Genomic DNA, 13,168 nt, shown 5'->3' with positions numbered 1-13,168 from the left:
AAGAGACTTCGGTCTTTGTTTCTCAGCAGCCTCAGCTTCGCTCTGCTCTCACACAATGGTTAATGTACTGCCCTGGGAAGGGAGAACTCACAGGGAAATTTTCAGGAGCATTTTCAGGAAAGCCTGGAGAGCCCAGAGAAAAGTGGAGTGCACAGAGAAATTAAAAAAAAAAAAAAAAACAAACAACCCCTCTAAGGACTGCTCCCAGCAAAGCTTTTTGTTGTTTCAGTCAGAGCACGGCGACTCTGACATCAGCTTTTCCTGTAAATAAGTTAATGCAAGTGTTACCACCATGCCTTAATGACATCTAACACACCAGGCTCATTAACTGAGTGACAAACTTCATTAGGGAGCATGGCTGAGGCAAGACAGTCACAGAATTAAGCAGTAATTAGATACCTGTGTAGCAGGTTCTATAACCAAGGAATATGTGTTTTAAATTTATTCTCTATATTAACACCAACCCTTCTGACACTTAAATTTAAGTGCTCTTAATTCTGCTGAACTGTAAGATTGCTTTACCATATTAAATCTCTCTAAAAGCACAAAGCTACAAGTGGTTTTCCCACACTACTCATGAGAAAAGGCAAAGATTATGATCAGCTGTTCTTCAATTTGATTTAGCTGAAACTCTTCCTACTCACAAAAGAAAACCAAAAGAGAAAGATTGATCAAGGTCCCATCAGTAGAGAGTTACTAAAAGCAAAGACCAAACTGGAGACTTCTTAAAGAAGCATCTTAGGGTCCCTGGTTGTCTGTACTGAAAACAATCACAGGTTAAGTGACTTTCTCACTGTCAAGTGAGTACCAGTGACAGAGCAAGAAATCAAACCCAGATTTCTCAGCCCTTTGCTGGTACCATAATTATCTGTGGACACTTCCAAACACTAATTACACTTCAGCTTACCCCAGTACTGCAGAAGAATAAATAATTCCCACTTTCACAGAGAAAAAGAGAGGCTCAGAGATAAAATGAGTTGCTCAAAGCAGTCTAGGATGTGACAAGGTGTCATGCTTGGAGCGTGGTTCTTCTTCCTGCTGGCCATCACCGAAGCCTCTGCTGAGATGGAGGAGCCTTTCAACATTGCTCAGGTTCAAGATTTTGCCTTAGGTCAGTGGGATTTCACTTTTTCCCAGCCTGAAGATCCCCAAATGTTTCCCCTGCAGCAGAAAGGCTCCAGGAACGAGCTCAAGGCTCTGCCACCCCTCGCAGGCAGCTCCCAGATCCGCAGGAATCCATGGACTGAAAACACCACTTTGGGTGAGAACCAAAAACCAAGGGAAAGCTGCTCCTTGCCTGGAGAAACCTCACCTTGTCGTGCTCATCTATGGAGCTGAGGATCACCTGGGCAGCATCCTTGGCAATCTGGAGCTGTGTCTCTGTGACAGAGGCTCCGTGGTCCACGATGACCACGATGTGCTTGGACTGAGGGCGAACGGTCGAGACGTAGACGGGCCTGAGGAGGAACAAGAGCCAAACCACCCTCATCAGGCACCCTGTCATCCCCACTGAAATGCTCACAAGGGAAAAGAGGCAGGAATTAAACAACCCAAGCAAACAACCACGAAGAAACAATGAATTACAACAGGAATTTTTGCCCTAATGAAAACCTGTACCAGGAAAGGCCAGCTGAGAAGGTGAACATGCAGAAATGCCCCTCACTTTCTGGATTTTTTACCCTAAACTCAGTTCTTCTCTCTGTGTCACAGCACATGCTTTCAGGAATAAACCCCTCTGCTTACAGAGCAGCAGTGTTTGGGATCACTTTGCAGCAGCTCCCACCAAGGTGTGAATGAAGCTCTGACAAGCAAGAAATGCATCCTGGTAAACCCTGGCTGCGGGGAACTTCACCCACACGAGAACTGAGCACAGTAATGGGGGATGTGCTGGTGCCACGACAAGTAAAGGCCTGTGCAGCTGCAGGGAGCTGATCAGCCCAGGGTGTTTGGGTTGTTGTAAGAAGGCTTCTGGCCAAGGCAGGGCTTTCCCTTGGTGCCCTGGAATGACTCTCACCCGGGTCATGCTCCACAAGCCCTTGGATCTGCCCAGTTTTACATCCCAAAGTGAGCTACCACCAGTGAGGACTCTCGGTGCTGCCATGTGTCTGTGCTAACACCAAAAAACTTCTTTTCAGGGAAGTGTTTTCAGATCCAGCCCAATACTGAGAGATGTGTGAAACAGTTCACAGGCTCTCACTGAGGTTTCAACCTGGAATAAATTAGGAAGATCCTCAGCACGGAGGAAGGATTAAAAAGAAAATGGCAAGTTTCTCTTTCCTCTTTAGCCCAGACACAAAACTAGTCACAGTCAAGTGAGAGTTTTGGGATCTAAATTTTATTGTATCAAAGGCAGCCACAGAAATCTTATTAAGAGGAAAGAAAATGCAGAAGATTTGAGACAAGGCACTGCAGTAAACAACTGGCACAGATCAGGTCTTAACTGTAAAACAGCCTACAGCTCTACCCTGGATTAATACCTGCAACTGAAATAGGGCCTTTGATCTTCAAAGCACTGAAGCATTAATTAATTAATTCACCCAACCTACCCTCTGAAGTAAATATTACCAAAAAGAGATCCCTTATTTAGCCATGGAGGAACTATGACCCAGACTAAGTGATTTGGATAAAATCATTGATGCTTTTAGTGCCAAAGTTCTGAGCAGGACTGGGGCAGCCCAGCTCTCACCTCTTCACACCACACCTTCCCAAGGGCCCAGAAAACTCAGCTGAGCTCAGGACTTTGTGCTTTGATGACACACCAAAGATACCATCAGTAAACTTTTGACTGCTCAACCCTGACAGGAAACCAAACCTTCCTTAGTGTCCCCAAAAGGTTCCTGGGTATGCTGCTGCTTCCCCTGCACAGACTGATTAACTGGTACAATTAATTAATGTGTGACCAGAGATACTAAAGCCACTGCACCTTCCCACCTTCACCAATCCCATGGTACTGAAAAAAAAAACATGGAAAAATACTGCACGTCACATTCTTGGCTTCATGTCCAGAGAACAGAAATCCCTGTGCAGGAAACCCTGCCATCAGCTGATCCTTAATTTCTCCTTTCTTATTTTAGTGGAAGGAAATTTTCACTGCTGCTTCCCTACTATCCATAATGTGCCACCCAAACCTGGGGAAAAATGCTCCTTTCCAGTCTTTCATCCTTCCCCTCCCTCCCCAAAGTGATGCACCTGCCAAAGCAGTAGGATATGTGTCCACTGCTTTGTTAACAGGGGTCAAGTATGAGTCAAATTTAAGTCAGATTCTGCCTGCAGGCTGACCAACAATTTCCAAGTGACTGCTATTTATAAGTGATTTAATTTGGGAGAGGTGAGGAACCTGTATGGAATTTTAGTCTCGTATCTTAGAAGTGAACCTGTGCTTTAAAAAAACGACCCTAAGAAAACCCAAGGGACTCCATTAGAAGTTACTCATGAATGTTGTCAGCTCGGCAAAGCACAACACTGAATGAAATCAGGGCTCGAGGAATCCAATATTAATGCTTTTCCCAGGAATCTGGAAGGAGGCAAATCCTACCTGCTGCGGTGTTCGTAGCTGCCTTTGCACCGGAACTTGTGGGCTGGGAACACGGTGAAAATCCCCTCTTCTGAGCTGAAATATTGCCACTTAATTCCTGGGTTAGACTTCAGGTTATCAGCCAGGACTGCAGGGTGGAGAGGGAAAATGAAGCAGAGTTACAAAGGCAGCCCAGACTCGGACGTTTCATCACTCATGGCCTCGCTTGTGGTGTTTCGAGGAGAACAACCAGGGCCCAATGTGAAACACAAACTGCTCTGCTTAGGATGGGTAAAACTCACTGGTCAAACCCCACTGACTTGCAAATAGTTCAAGTCTTTTGGAAACTCAGCACTGGATTTGACAGACTTTGTTTAAAGTGTGATGACACTTCCTGAATCTCTGAAGTACACCCAGGTCCCGGGAAGGCAAGGCTGGAGCAAGGAAGGAAGAGATTAAGGCAATTATATATGATATATATACACCCCTACATCTACCTGTAACAATAAACACATGGTCAACATCCTTTCCATAAAGGAAAAAAACTTCATGTTAAAAGATCCTGCTCTTTTTGGTGGAGTAACACCAAAATATTAAACAGGTCTGGTGCTCACAGCTCCAACCTGTTGCCATCACCTATTCTGATTTCTGTTTAAAAATCTCTGCATGAACATCTAGCAAAAGTAGTTTTCCATGAAAATGCGAGTTAAGGACAAACTCACGGTGCAGAAATAGATGAGAAGGTTAAAAAAATAGGGAGAATCTTTTTTTTTTTTCAGGGAAAACACAGCACACTCCCTCTAAGGGTCATGCAGTGGCCACACTCTCCAAGTGCCAAGTGGTGGCTCCATGCTGGTCCCACCCTTCCTCACCCTGAGCATCTCCATCACTTTCTTGTTTTCAAAATCATGGAATCACAGGATCATTGAGGTTGGAAAAGACCTTCAAGTCCAGTCTGTGACTGATTCCCACCTTGTCCCCAGCCCAGAGCACCGAATGCCACGGCCAGGCCTTCCTTGGACACCCCCAGGGACGGGGACTCCAAACCTCCCTTGGGCAGCCCCTGCCAAGGCCTGAGCACCCTTTCCATGGGGAAATTCCTCCTGATAAGCTCATGAAATTCAGAGGGAAGGGTAATAACAGCTCTTAGCAGCTATACTGCAACTTCCCTCCAAGTCCCTCAGGACGCTGAGGAGTGATCATTAATTACTCATTGCATGGACAAAAAGGTACAACAAAGAAGGTCAGTGACATGCTCCCAAGCTCTGCAGTCCAGCAGGAGCTGAGCTCAGGATACAACCACGGTGCAGAGCTCAAACCCTCCTGGAGTTCACAGGCCACACTCATTATCTTTAAAATGTGGTACTTTCTTATTAAAATAATCTCTAGGGAAGCACCAATTAACACGAGCAATGAAAGCTACTAAAAAACTACAGCTTGGCAATATGACCAACACTGACTGATTGACTGGTAAAAACCCTGGTAAAAGCACAAAACATCCCAAATCCAAAGAAGTGTTTAATGCACCGAGGGAAATCAACGGAGTGTTCGGACATTGTGGAAATCTGGAGAATTCTGGGACAGCTGTGTTTGAGTCACCTGAGGCAGAGGTGGCACAGAAACCCTGAATGGTTTGGGTTGGAAAGGACCTTAAAGATCATCCTGTTCCAACCTCCTGCTGTGGGCAGGGAACAGATCCCAAGAGCATAGGGAAGGGAACAGATCCCACGGGCACTGGGAAGGGAACAGATCCATTGGGCACTGGGAAGGGAACAGATCCCACGGGCACCGGGAAGGGAACAGATCCCGCGGGCACTGGGAAGGGAACAGATCCCACGGGCACTGGGAAGGGAACAGATCCCACAGGCACTGGGAAGGGAACAGATCCATTGGGCACTGGGAAGGGAACAGATCCCACGGGCACTGGGATTTCTGCCTCATAGTGCAGTGGGAATGTCCCACGGACCTTGTCTGCTCTCCCTCCAGCCTGGAGGGATGAAGGGATTGATGTCCATCCCATGGAACCACCAACTTCGCCACACCAGTGATCTAAGTCCCTTAAAACAAAAGGAAAATGCTCCCAGGAGAGAGGGAATGGGAGGTCATTAGCATGGGAAGCACAAACCCCTCAGCACCACAGCATTAACAGGATTATTCTCCACTCAGGGCAGAACATCCTCTCTACTTGCAGCAGACTGAAAATAAAATCTGGCTGTTTGGTATCTTTAGTTCTTACCTAGCAAATAAAGGGGATCACATCCGCTTAAAATGCACAAAAAAAGGAAGACATTCCCTTGCCATTTCTCTTTTCAGGTTCTCTGACTGCACAACTCGGAGAACTGCAGAGGGGGGCTCTGATTTCCAGTGCTTCACCTTTTGCTCAGCATTTCCCTTCAGCATTCCCTCAGGACTGGCACTGAAAATAGCCCAGTTTCACCTCCTGCATCTCCTCCATTATCAAATATGCCAATATTTGGGTTGGAAAGGACTGCAGGGCACATTCAAACCGTAGCCAGACACTCTACAACCAAATACCCACACTGAGGATAGTCTGAGTTCCACATCCTCCACACTTTAGCACTTACTCAAGTTTCCCAGACTGGCTGTGGCCACGATGTTCTCTCCACACTCGGCTCAGAGTAATTACCCTGCAAAAACCACTATCCCAGGCTTTCCCCACTCCTCTTTGCCACAGTATTTTACACTTCCCACAGTGCCTACAAATCCCACTGGGATCCCAGGCTGGGACTGCTGAGTTCTGTGCAAAAATGCAGCTTCTCATGAGAAGAATTCCCTGCCTTGATGGAGCAAGGACTACCAGAGATTCCTCTCCTCATCCCCCTCCAAAATCAAGTTTTTCTCTAAACTGCTGCTTCCTCCTGCAAGCAGAAGGGCCATGAGACTATAAAACATTTAAATCCTTCTTTTTATGTCCAGTCACCAGGATTTCATCGTTCTGGGGGTGAAGTTGTTTTGTATAAAGAGGCTGAAATTCTTGTATTGAAGTTTTTGTTGTGAGTTGAAGAACTTGAAAAATGTCATTTCAAAGTGGACATGTGAACACTCAGTTAAAGCCTGGATGAAATAACTTGCCCAGTCTCATTTTACCAAAAAACATTACAATAAAGGAGTTCATCATTTAAAGGGTTTGGCTTTTTTTAATCCCTGATATATTAAAGATAAACTTCTCATTCCTGCAAGGCCATGAGCTGTATTTATTTCCCCACGAGAGTATGTGGATTTAAAAGTGCTCATTTTCCCCATAAAACAATTGGTTTTGAAACTCAAGCTCTGCTGTTCTCCTCTTCACACAGTTGTGCTCATGTTTCCTCCAGCGAGTGTTAGTTCAGTAACACCCTCCCCAGGGACCACCAATTTTATCCTAACTCTGCTTTTTCCCCCTTTTTTTTTCTTTTTCCTATGGCCATAGCAGACAATCTCCCTGCAGATAAGCCATGGCTGAAAAATCCAGACTTCTTCTCTTTAAGCACGTTCTTATTTTCCATCCACTCAAGCTCTAAGAATGCCCTGCAGATATTTCCTCAAGTCCTGGTCCCTGCCAGGACACACAGTAGATGAATTTTTTTTAGCCTAAACCTCACCTACCCCAAACTTTCTACGCCCTCAGTGCCTGTAGTTTATTCCTACCTCCTCCTCCCAGAAAACCTGCCCTTGGAAAGGTTATTCCATCAGAGGACCCCAGTAAAAAGCTGATTGTGAGATGAGCTGCCTGCCCAGCCCAAAGCTAAAGGCTAAATCTGTCAGAAAACCTCAGAGCCCCTGGCAGGGCCTGAAGGGGCTCCAGGAGAGCTGCAGAGGGACTGGGGACAAGGCCTGGAGGGACAGGACACAGGGAATGGCTTCCCACTGCCAGAGGGCAGGGATGGGTCGGATTTTGGGAAGCAATTGTTCCCTGGGAGGGTGGGCAGGCCCTGGCACAGGGTGCCCAGAGCAGCTGGGGCTGCCCCTGGATCCCTGGCAGTGCCCAAGGCCAGGCTGGACATTGGGGCTGGGAGCAGCCTGGGACAGTGGAAGGGGTCCCTGCCCCTGGAACAGGGGTGGCACTGGATGGGCTTTGAGGTTCCTCTCAACCCAAACCATCCTGGGATTCTGTGATTATGATCCTCTGCATTAATGAGTGGATGGAATGATTTTGCTTTTCTAAAGTGAGCATCACCACTAAACAAAGACCCAGCCTTGATCTCACACTTCATGGAAGAAGCAAAGAACCCCAGAAATCTTTGTGGAATCCCTTAATTCCGGACACAGATTGGGAATAAAAGTGGCCAACTGCCCACAAACTGGCATTGCCAGGTCACTCCAAAACTATCTGACCCCAAATCCTGCTGCAGACTGGAAAAGTTGGAAAGCATGGACATGACAGCATTTGAAATGCTCATTGTCTCTAATTATAAATATCTCACAAGGCAAAAAGGACTTTTAGGAAGAAAGCCCTGTGTGACAGAGTTTATAAAACTTCAAAGGGAATGCGATATGATAACACTTAGCACTTCTAGATACCACTTTACATCTTCAAAGCACAGCCAAACCATTAACTAATTAATCTTCAAAGAACAGCACAAACAGGCAGGGGGGAAAAAAAAAGGAACTACTGAACATAATTGCTCATTATAAAAGGGTTTCTTACAGCCCTCCTCTTTAGCATTACACTTGCCAAGCTGCCGACCTCGGATCTCATCCCACAAAAGCCAGGGAAGTTTAATTTTCAGTTCTCCTCTGACAAGTCCCTCCATTAAAAACCTTCATGGTGAAGAAACAGCACAAAGAAATGTGTTTACTGCGCAAGTGAAGACATCTTCTAACTCTCCAGACAGATTTGATCCAGGATTTTCCAAGTCAAACTTGCAGCTCCTGTGCTGTCACCAGAAAAGAAAAGCTCTGCAGCTCAACCACAATTAACATTCTGCTGGTGGCATGAGCCAGGACAGAGCCCTGCTCAATCCTTAGGACTCTGAAGGGAAAAGAAGTAAAAAACTCATTCATTTTAAGGAATGGGACCAGATTCCTCAATTAAAAGGATTTGGAAGGAGGGGAATTAACTCTTCTGCTCAAAATACCTCCCAACCATTTAAACTCAGCCAAAAATCAGTTTAAAATACAGCAATTTAAGGAACATGACCAAGGCATTCCACATTCTGGACTCAATGATCCCTTCCAACCCTGGGTATTTTATGATTCTAATATTTTAAATGATCAACACCTCGAATAAAACAGACAAAATTTATTGGGCAACTTGGTGCCATCTCTGCATATTTCTGGGGAGGAGCACTCTGCCAGAGCTGCCTGACTTGGAACAGACATTTCAGCACTTCGAAGGATGAGAAGGAGAAAGATTTACTGGTTCCCTGTTTATTCAAAAGGAAAAAAACCTCCAGAGGAACCTGATAACATAATGCACTGGCTCTGGGGAAGATTTAATAAATGAAGGACTGTTCAGAGTGGTGAGGACAGATCTCTTCATCTAACTACCCAAAGCCTGTGCCTCCATCTGGAGAATAAAGACTTTCTCCTTATCTATTTTGTACTAATGGCTAAAAGTAATCCAGATGCAAAACTCCAACCAAGATAAAACAGAATCTTTTTAAAAACTTAAAAAACATTGAAAAAGCTACCTAGTATCAAGAAAAAACAGTGGTAAAAGCATTCTTTTTTAAAGGCTCAGAAGAGACACATCCATCTCTTTCTCCCTCCCCTAAGATTAATGTTTATTTTAATAAAAAACCCAATAATACTGGAAAAAACCAGATTTGAACGTTCCAGGAGCTCCATCACCCTTCTGAACACCCTGCTCAGGGTGGAATTTGGGCTTGCTGTCCACACCAAGGGCTCTCCCAGGCTCTGCTCCTGTGGCTTTGCCAGAGCCTGCGGTGCAAATTCCATTCCCTTCCAACACCTCCAACTTCACCACTCCAATCCCACTTTTTATACTGAGCATGGAGCAGGCCAAGATTAACATTTCCAGAACTGAGAGCGAGGTCGAGCAGAGCAGAGCTGAAATTAATGTTTTGCTAGGAGCTTTTTATAGGCAGGATGATTTAAACTGCAGAACTCACGTGGGAAAAGAGGGATACTCATGGGAATTCTGCCTTTGATGTTCAGAATGAAATGATCGACCCATTCAGGAAGACAACGATGAGAACACCCACATTTGTGTATCCACAATTTTTGGGGCTTTTAAAGCATAAAAATAAGTGAGGCAGAGGTAGAACTTAAACCCAAAGTGCAACAGATACTCCTCAGCAGCTCTGCATGAGGACACCTATGAGAGAAGAAAGAAAATGATGGGATTAGGGGAAATTATTTCGTATTTGATCCTTGTCTTCTTTCAGAGGTGGTTTTAGTTTAATGTGAGTATTGATAGATTTATTGAGAATTGGCTCCTCTGCAGAGCAAGGGCTCTGCCCTGAGTACCCTCAAAGGTAAGTGGTCCCAAAGAAAGATACAAGTAAGAGTTTCAAGCCACAGATGACACTTTTAAGCCCCATTTCTAGGCTGACAGCGTGTTCCCAGCTGGGGGGATGCTGGGGCACTGAGAGCACTCCATTCCTCTAACCAAAACTGCTTTTCAAGACATTAAAAACCATTTAATGCCCCACTCCATTTCTATCCCCAGCCTATCCTAAGCCAATTCTTGTCCCAACCCAAGAATTCCTTTGGGAATCCAGGGCTGCCACTGGATGGGCTTTAAGGTCCTTCCAACCCAACCCCATCTGTGATGATCTCCCAGACTCAAACACAAGGACCAAGGACATTCCTTGGATCTCACCTACACAAAACTTCTCTCTTCACAAGGTGTGCACCCAGCACCAACTTCTGTTTCTCAAATTAACCATTTCCATCCCTGCCTCAATCCTCTCTTTCCATCCCAATTCTCTCTTACAGACATTTCCTCCCTAATCAAACCTCCCCCAAGGCTGTTTTTGTAACAGGAGAGCCAGAGGAGAGTCTGCTGTCAATAAATCCCTGTTCTTACTCTCCCTCCAATTCCCTCTCCTCTCCTGCTGCCCTTTCCTGCCAATGCCATGTTTTGAAGGTTCTCCTTTCATCAGGAATCTTTCAAGCCAGAGGCAAGGGAAGAGGAGGCACTTGAGCCTCACTGCTGAGCCAGGACAGCAGGAACCTTGAACACCCACTAACACTGTTTTTGTGGGAATTCAAACCAGAAATTTAAATCATGTTTACAAGAAACTGCAACTTATTTGCTTTTCATCACTCAAAAATAAGGAACATTTCTTGAATACTTTTTTTAACCTCCAACTTCTGCAGTAGAAAAAGATTTAAATTCAATTTAAATAAAAACCATGAAGTGATTCATTCAATGCCTTGCTCTCACAACAGTGACTGTAAGCTTGCTTTCAAAAATTATTTTGATTAATTAACAACTGCATGTGATTTTAAACATTATTTTAATGAGCTGTTTGGGTTTGGTTTTTTGTAATAAAGAGATGAGTAAAACAAAGCTCAGCAAATCATAATGAGTGAACAAAGAGTGCCTGGCTTTAGGATGGAAAACACCACACAAATCACGGCATGTCAGGAAATCAGCCTGGCCAGCACCTGCATCCAAGATGTGGGATACAATGGATGGGATGGAAAAGAATCTATGGGGACTGTTCACTTTCCTTTTATATTTCATTAGAAATCCAGAAAGCAGAGCTATAAGAAGAGAAACAGTAAGGGAATTCATAAAAATTTGGGATTCTTTCTCCCATTTGTTGCAAGATGGTGAGGGTGGAATGACAGGTCTGCCACTTCATCAGTCAAGTTAATAAAATAAATCAGACTTTTCTTCCACAAGAGCTCTGAAAATTAAAATAAAATAAATCCCAAGTCTGCTTTATTCCCCCTGAAGAATTAACAAACAACCCTCGCCCCAAAATGAAATCCACAACCAAAGTCTATTAATGGTCCCTAATTTACAACACCGAGCACCATAAAAAGTTGAAAAGTCAGATGGAACAGCTGGGCCAAAGTCTGACTGAACCCAACTGAAATCCCTGTATTAATCCACACTGATCAGGATGAAAAAAAAAAAAAAAAAAAAAGAAAAGAAAAGAAAGCCTTGCTGCACCAGAGGCCCAAAAGCTGAATTTTTCAGGGATAAGTCACGTGTATTTTGGTTCTAAGCATATTTCTAAGTCCTTAAACGTGTCGAGAAAATGCCCTGACAAGACAAAGAAAGGAAATATTTTAAGATGCCCTCATATTTGGTAGCTTTTGCATATCACTGCAAAGGCAGCCTCACACGAGCTGAACTCAGCTAAGATGATCAGAGGAACTTCCCTGTGCAGGCGGCCCCTCCAGCAGCTGACACTGCTGATGCCAAAGCAGACAGGCCAGGAAGGAGAGTGCCTCAGAAAAAGAACTAAAAAGAAAGAAATAAAAAGTGCAGGAACCACAACAAAATTATCCATGGTAGGCTGGAATAAAATCTTCATGACATTTCTATAAAGTACTTAGACTAAGGGCATTACTTTAGGTATCAGCTTTCAATCATGAAGTCTCAAATTAAGAGCAGGGTGACAGTTGCAAGGAGAAATAAAAGCTTGTTGCTATGGCAATCAATGCAAATTCCCTGTGCCAAGGAAATGTTCGAGTCTAATGGGGAAAAAAACCCTACAAGAGAAGGAAAAAAACCCCCAAAGTAGAACTGTGCTGCTCACCAGAATTTAAGTCACGTCCAGGATTGAAGGCTCTGCTGTTGACAGTGGTCGAGAGTCTATCGCAGCTGATGGTTCTGGAAACGTTGGTGTTGAAATTCCCATCAAATCTGGAAAAATAACAAGAGGATCAGCAATCAAACTTGATTTATTAAACCTACATTTACAATGAAAACACAGCTTTTTCATATTTCAATGTAAATTGTTATTTGTAATAACACAGTGGTGTTGAAACTCCCATCAAATCTGGAAAAACAAGAGGATCAGTAATCAAACTTTACTTATTAAACCTGCATTTACAATGAAAACACAGATTCTTAATGTTTCAGTGTAAATAACTATTAAGACATTGGTGTTGAAATTCCCATCAAATCTGGAAAGATGACAACAGGATCAGCAATCAAATGTTACTTATTAAACCTACCTTTGCAATGGAAATTTAATTCTGCAATGTAAATAATTATCTGGGAAAATCCAACTTTATCTATCCTTTTTAAGAGGCATGGGGAAATTGTGGAACCCAAGCCTAGGGGGGATAAGCTCATTTGCTTCTGCTCTCTGCACTCATCTGTTGCATTTTCCCCCACAATAATCCTTGAAAGGTGGGACCATGAGAGTGGTGCTCGTTCAAGTAGATTTGAACAGCAGAGATTCCAGCTGGGGAACGTGCTCAGCATTCCAGTGCCACTGGAAGTGCTCCCTCCTGTTGTGAAACCAATCCTTTTCTCACCAGAATCTTTCAGCAGTACCAGGAGCTCTTCTTTCTCTTTTGAAAAATGGCCTTGCGTGCAGAGGAATTTCTCTTTATGCCTTTATGAAAATCATCTGATCGAGATCCAGTTGCCCAAATGTGGCTGCCCCTGGATCCCTGGCAGTGCTCAAGGCCAGGCTGGACATTGGGGCTTGGAGCAGCCTGGGACAGTGGAAGGTGTCCCTGCCCATGGCAGGGGTGGCACTGGGTGAACTTTCAGGT

The 13,168-nt window shown here is 44.4% G+C and overlaps 1 protein-coding gene across 2 annotated transcripts in view; it reads right to left on the bottom strand.

Moving 5' to 3' along the window:
- CACHD1 (cache domain containing 1) overlaps positions 1–13,168 on the bottom strand; it is a 91,073-nt gene that overhangs the window by 29,604 nt on the left and 48,301 nt on the right. For both annotated transcript variants that reach the window (XM_017740702.1, XM_017740694.1), the window contains exons 4-6: positions 12,199–12,305; positions 3,536–3,662; positions 1,313–1,457 (exon numbers count right to left, since the gene is read on the bottom strand). In XM_017740702.1, coding sequence (XP_017596191.1) covers positions 1,313–1,457; positions 3,536–3,662; positions 12,199–12,305 — 379 coding nt within the window. The remainder of the gene's footprint in view (positions 1–1,312; positions 1,458–3,535; positions 3,663–12,198; positions 12,306–13,168) is intronic.

Source organism: Corvus brachyrhynchos, unplaced genomic scaffold (assembly GCF_000691975.1).
Source record: "Corvus brachyrhynchos isolate BGI_N302 unplaced genomic scaffold, ASM69197v1 scaffold280, whole genome shotgun sequence".
NCBI lineage: Eukaryota > Metazoa > Chordata > Aves > Passeriformes > Corvidae > Corvus > Corvus brachyrhynchos.
The sequence above is the reverse complement of the archived record's forward strand: the minus strand, read 5'-3'. Positions and strand labels throughout refer to the sequence as shown.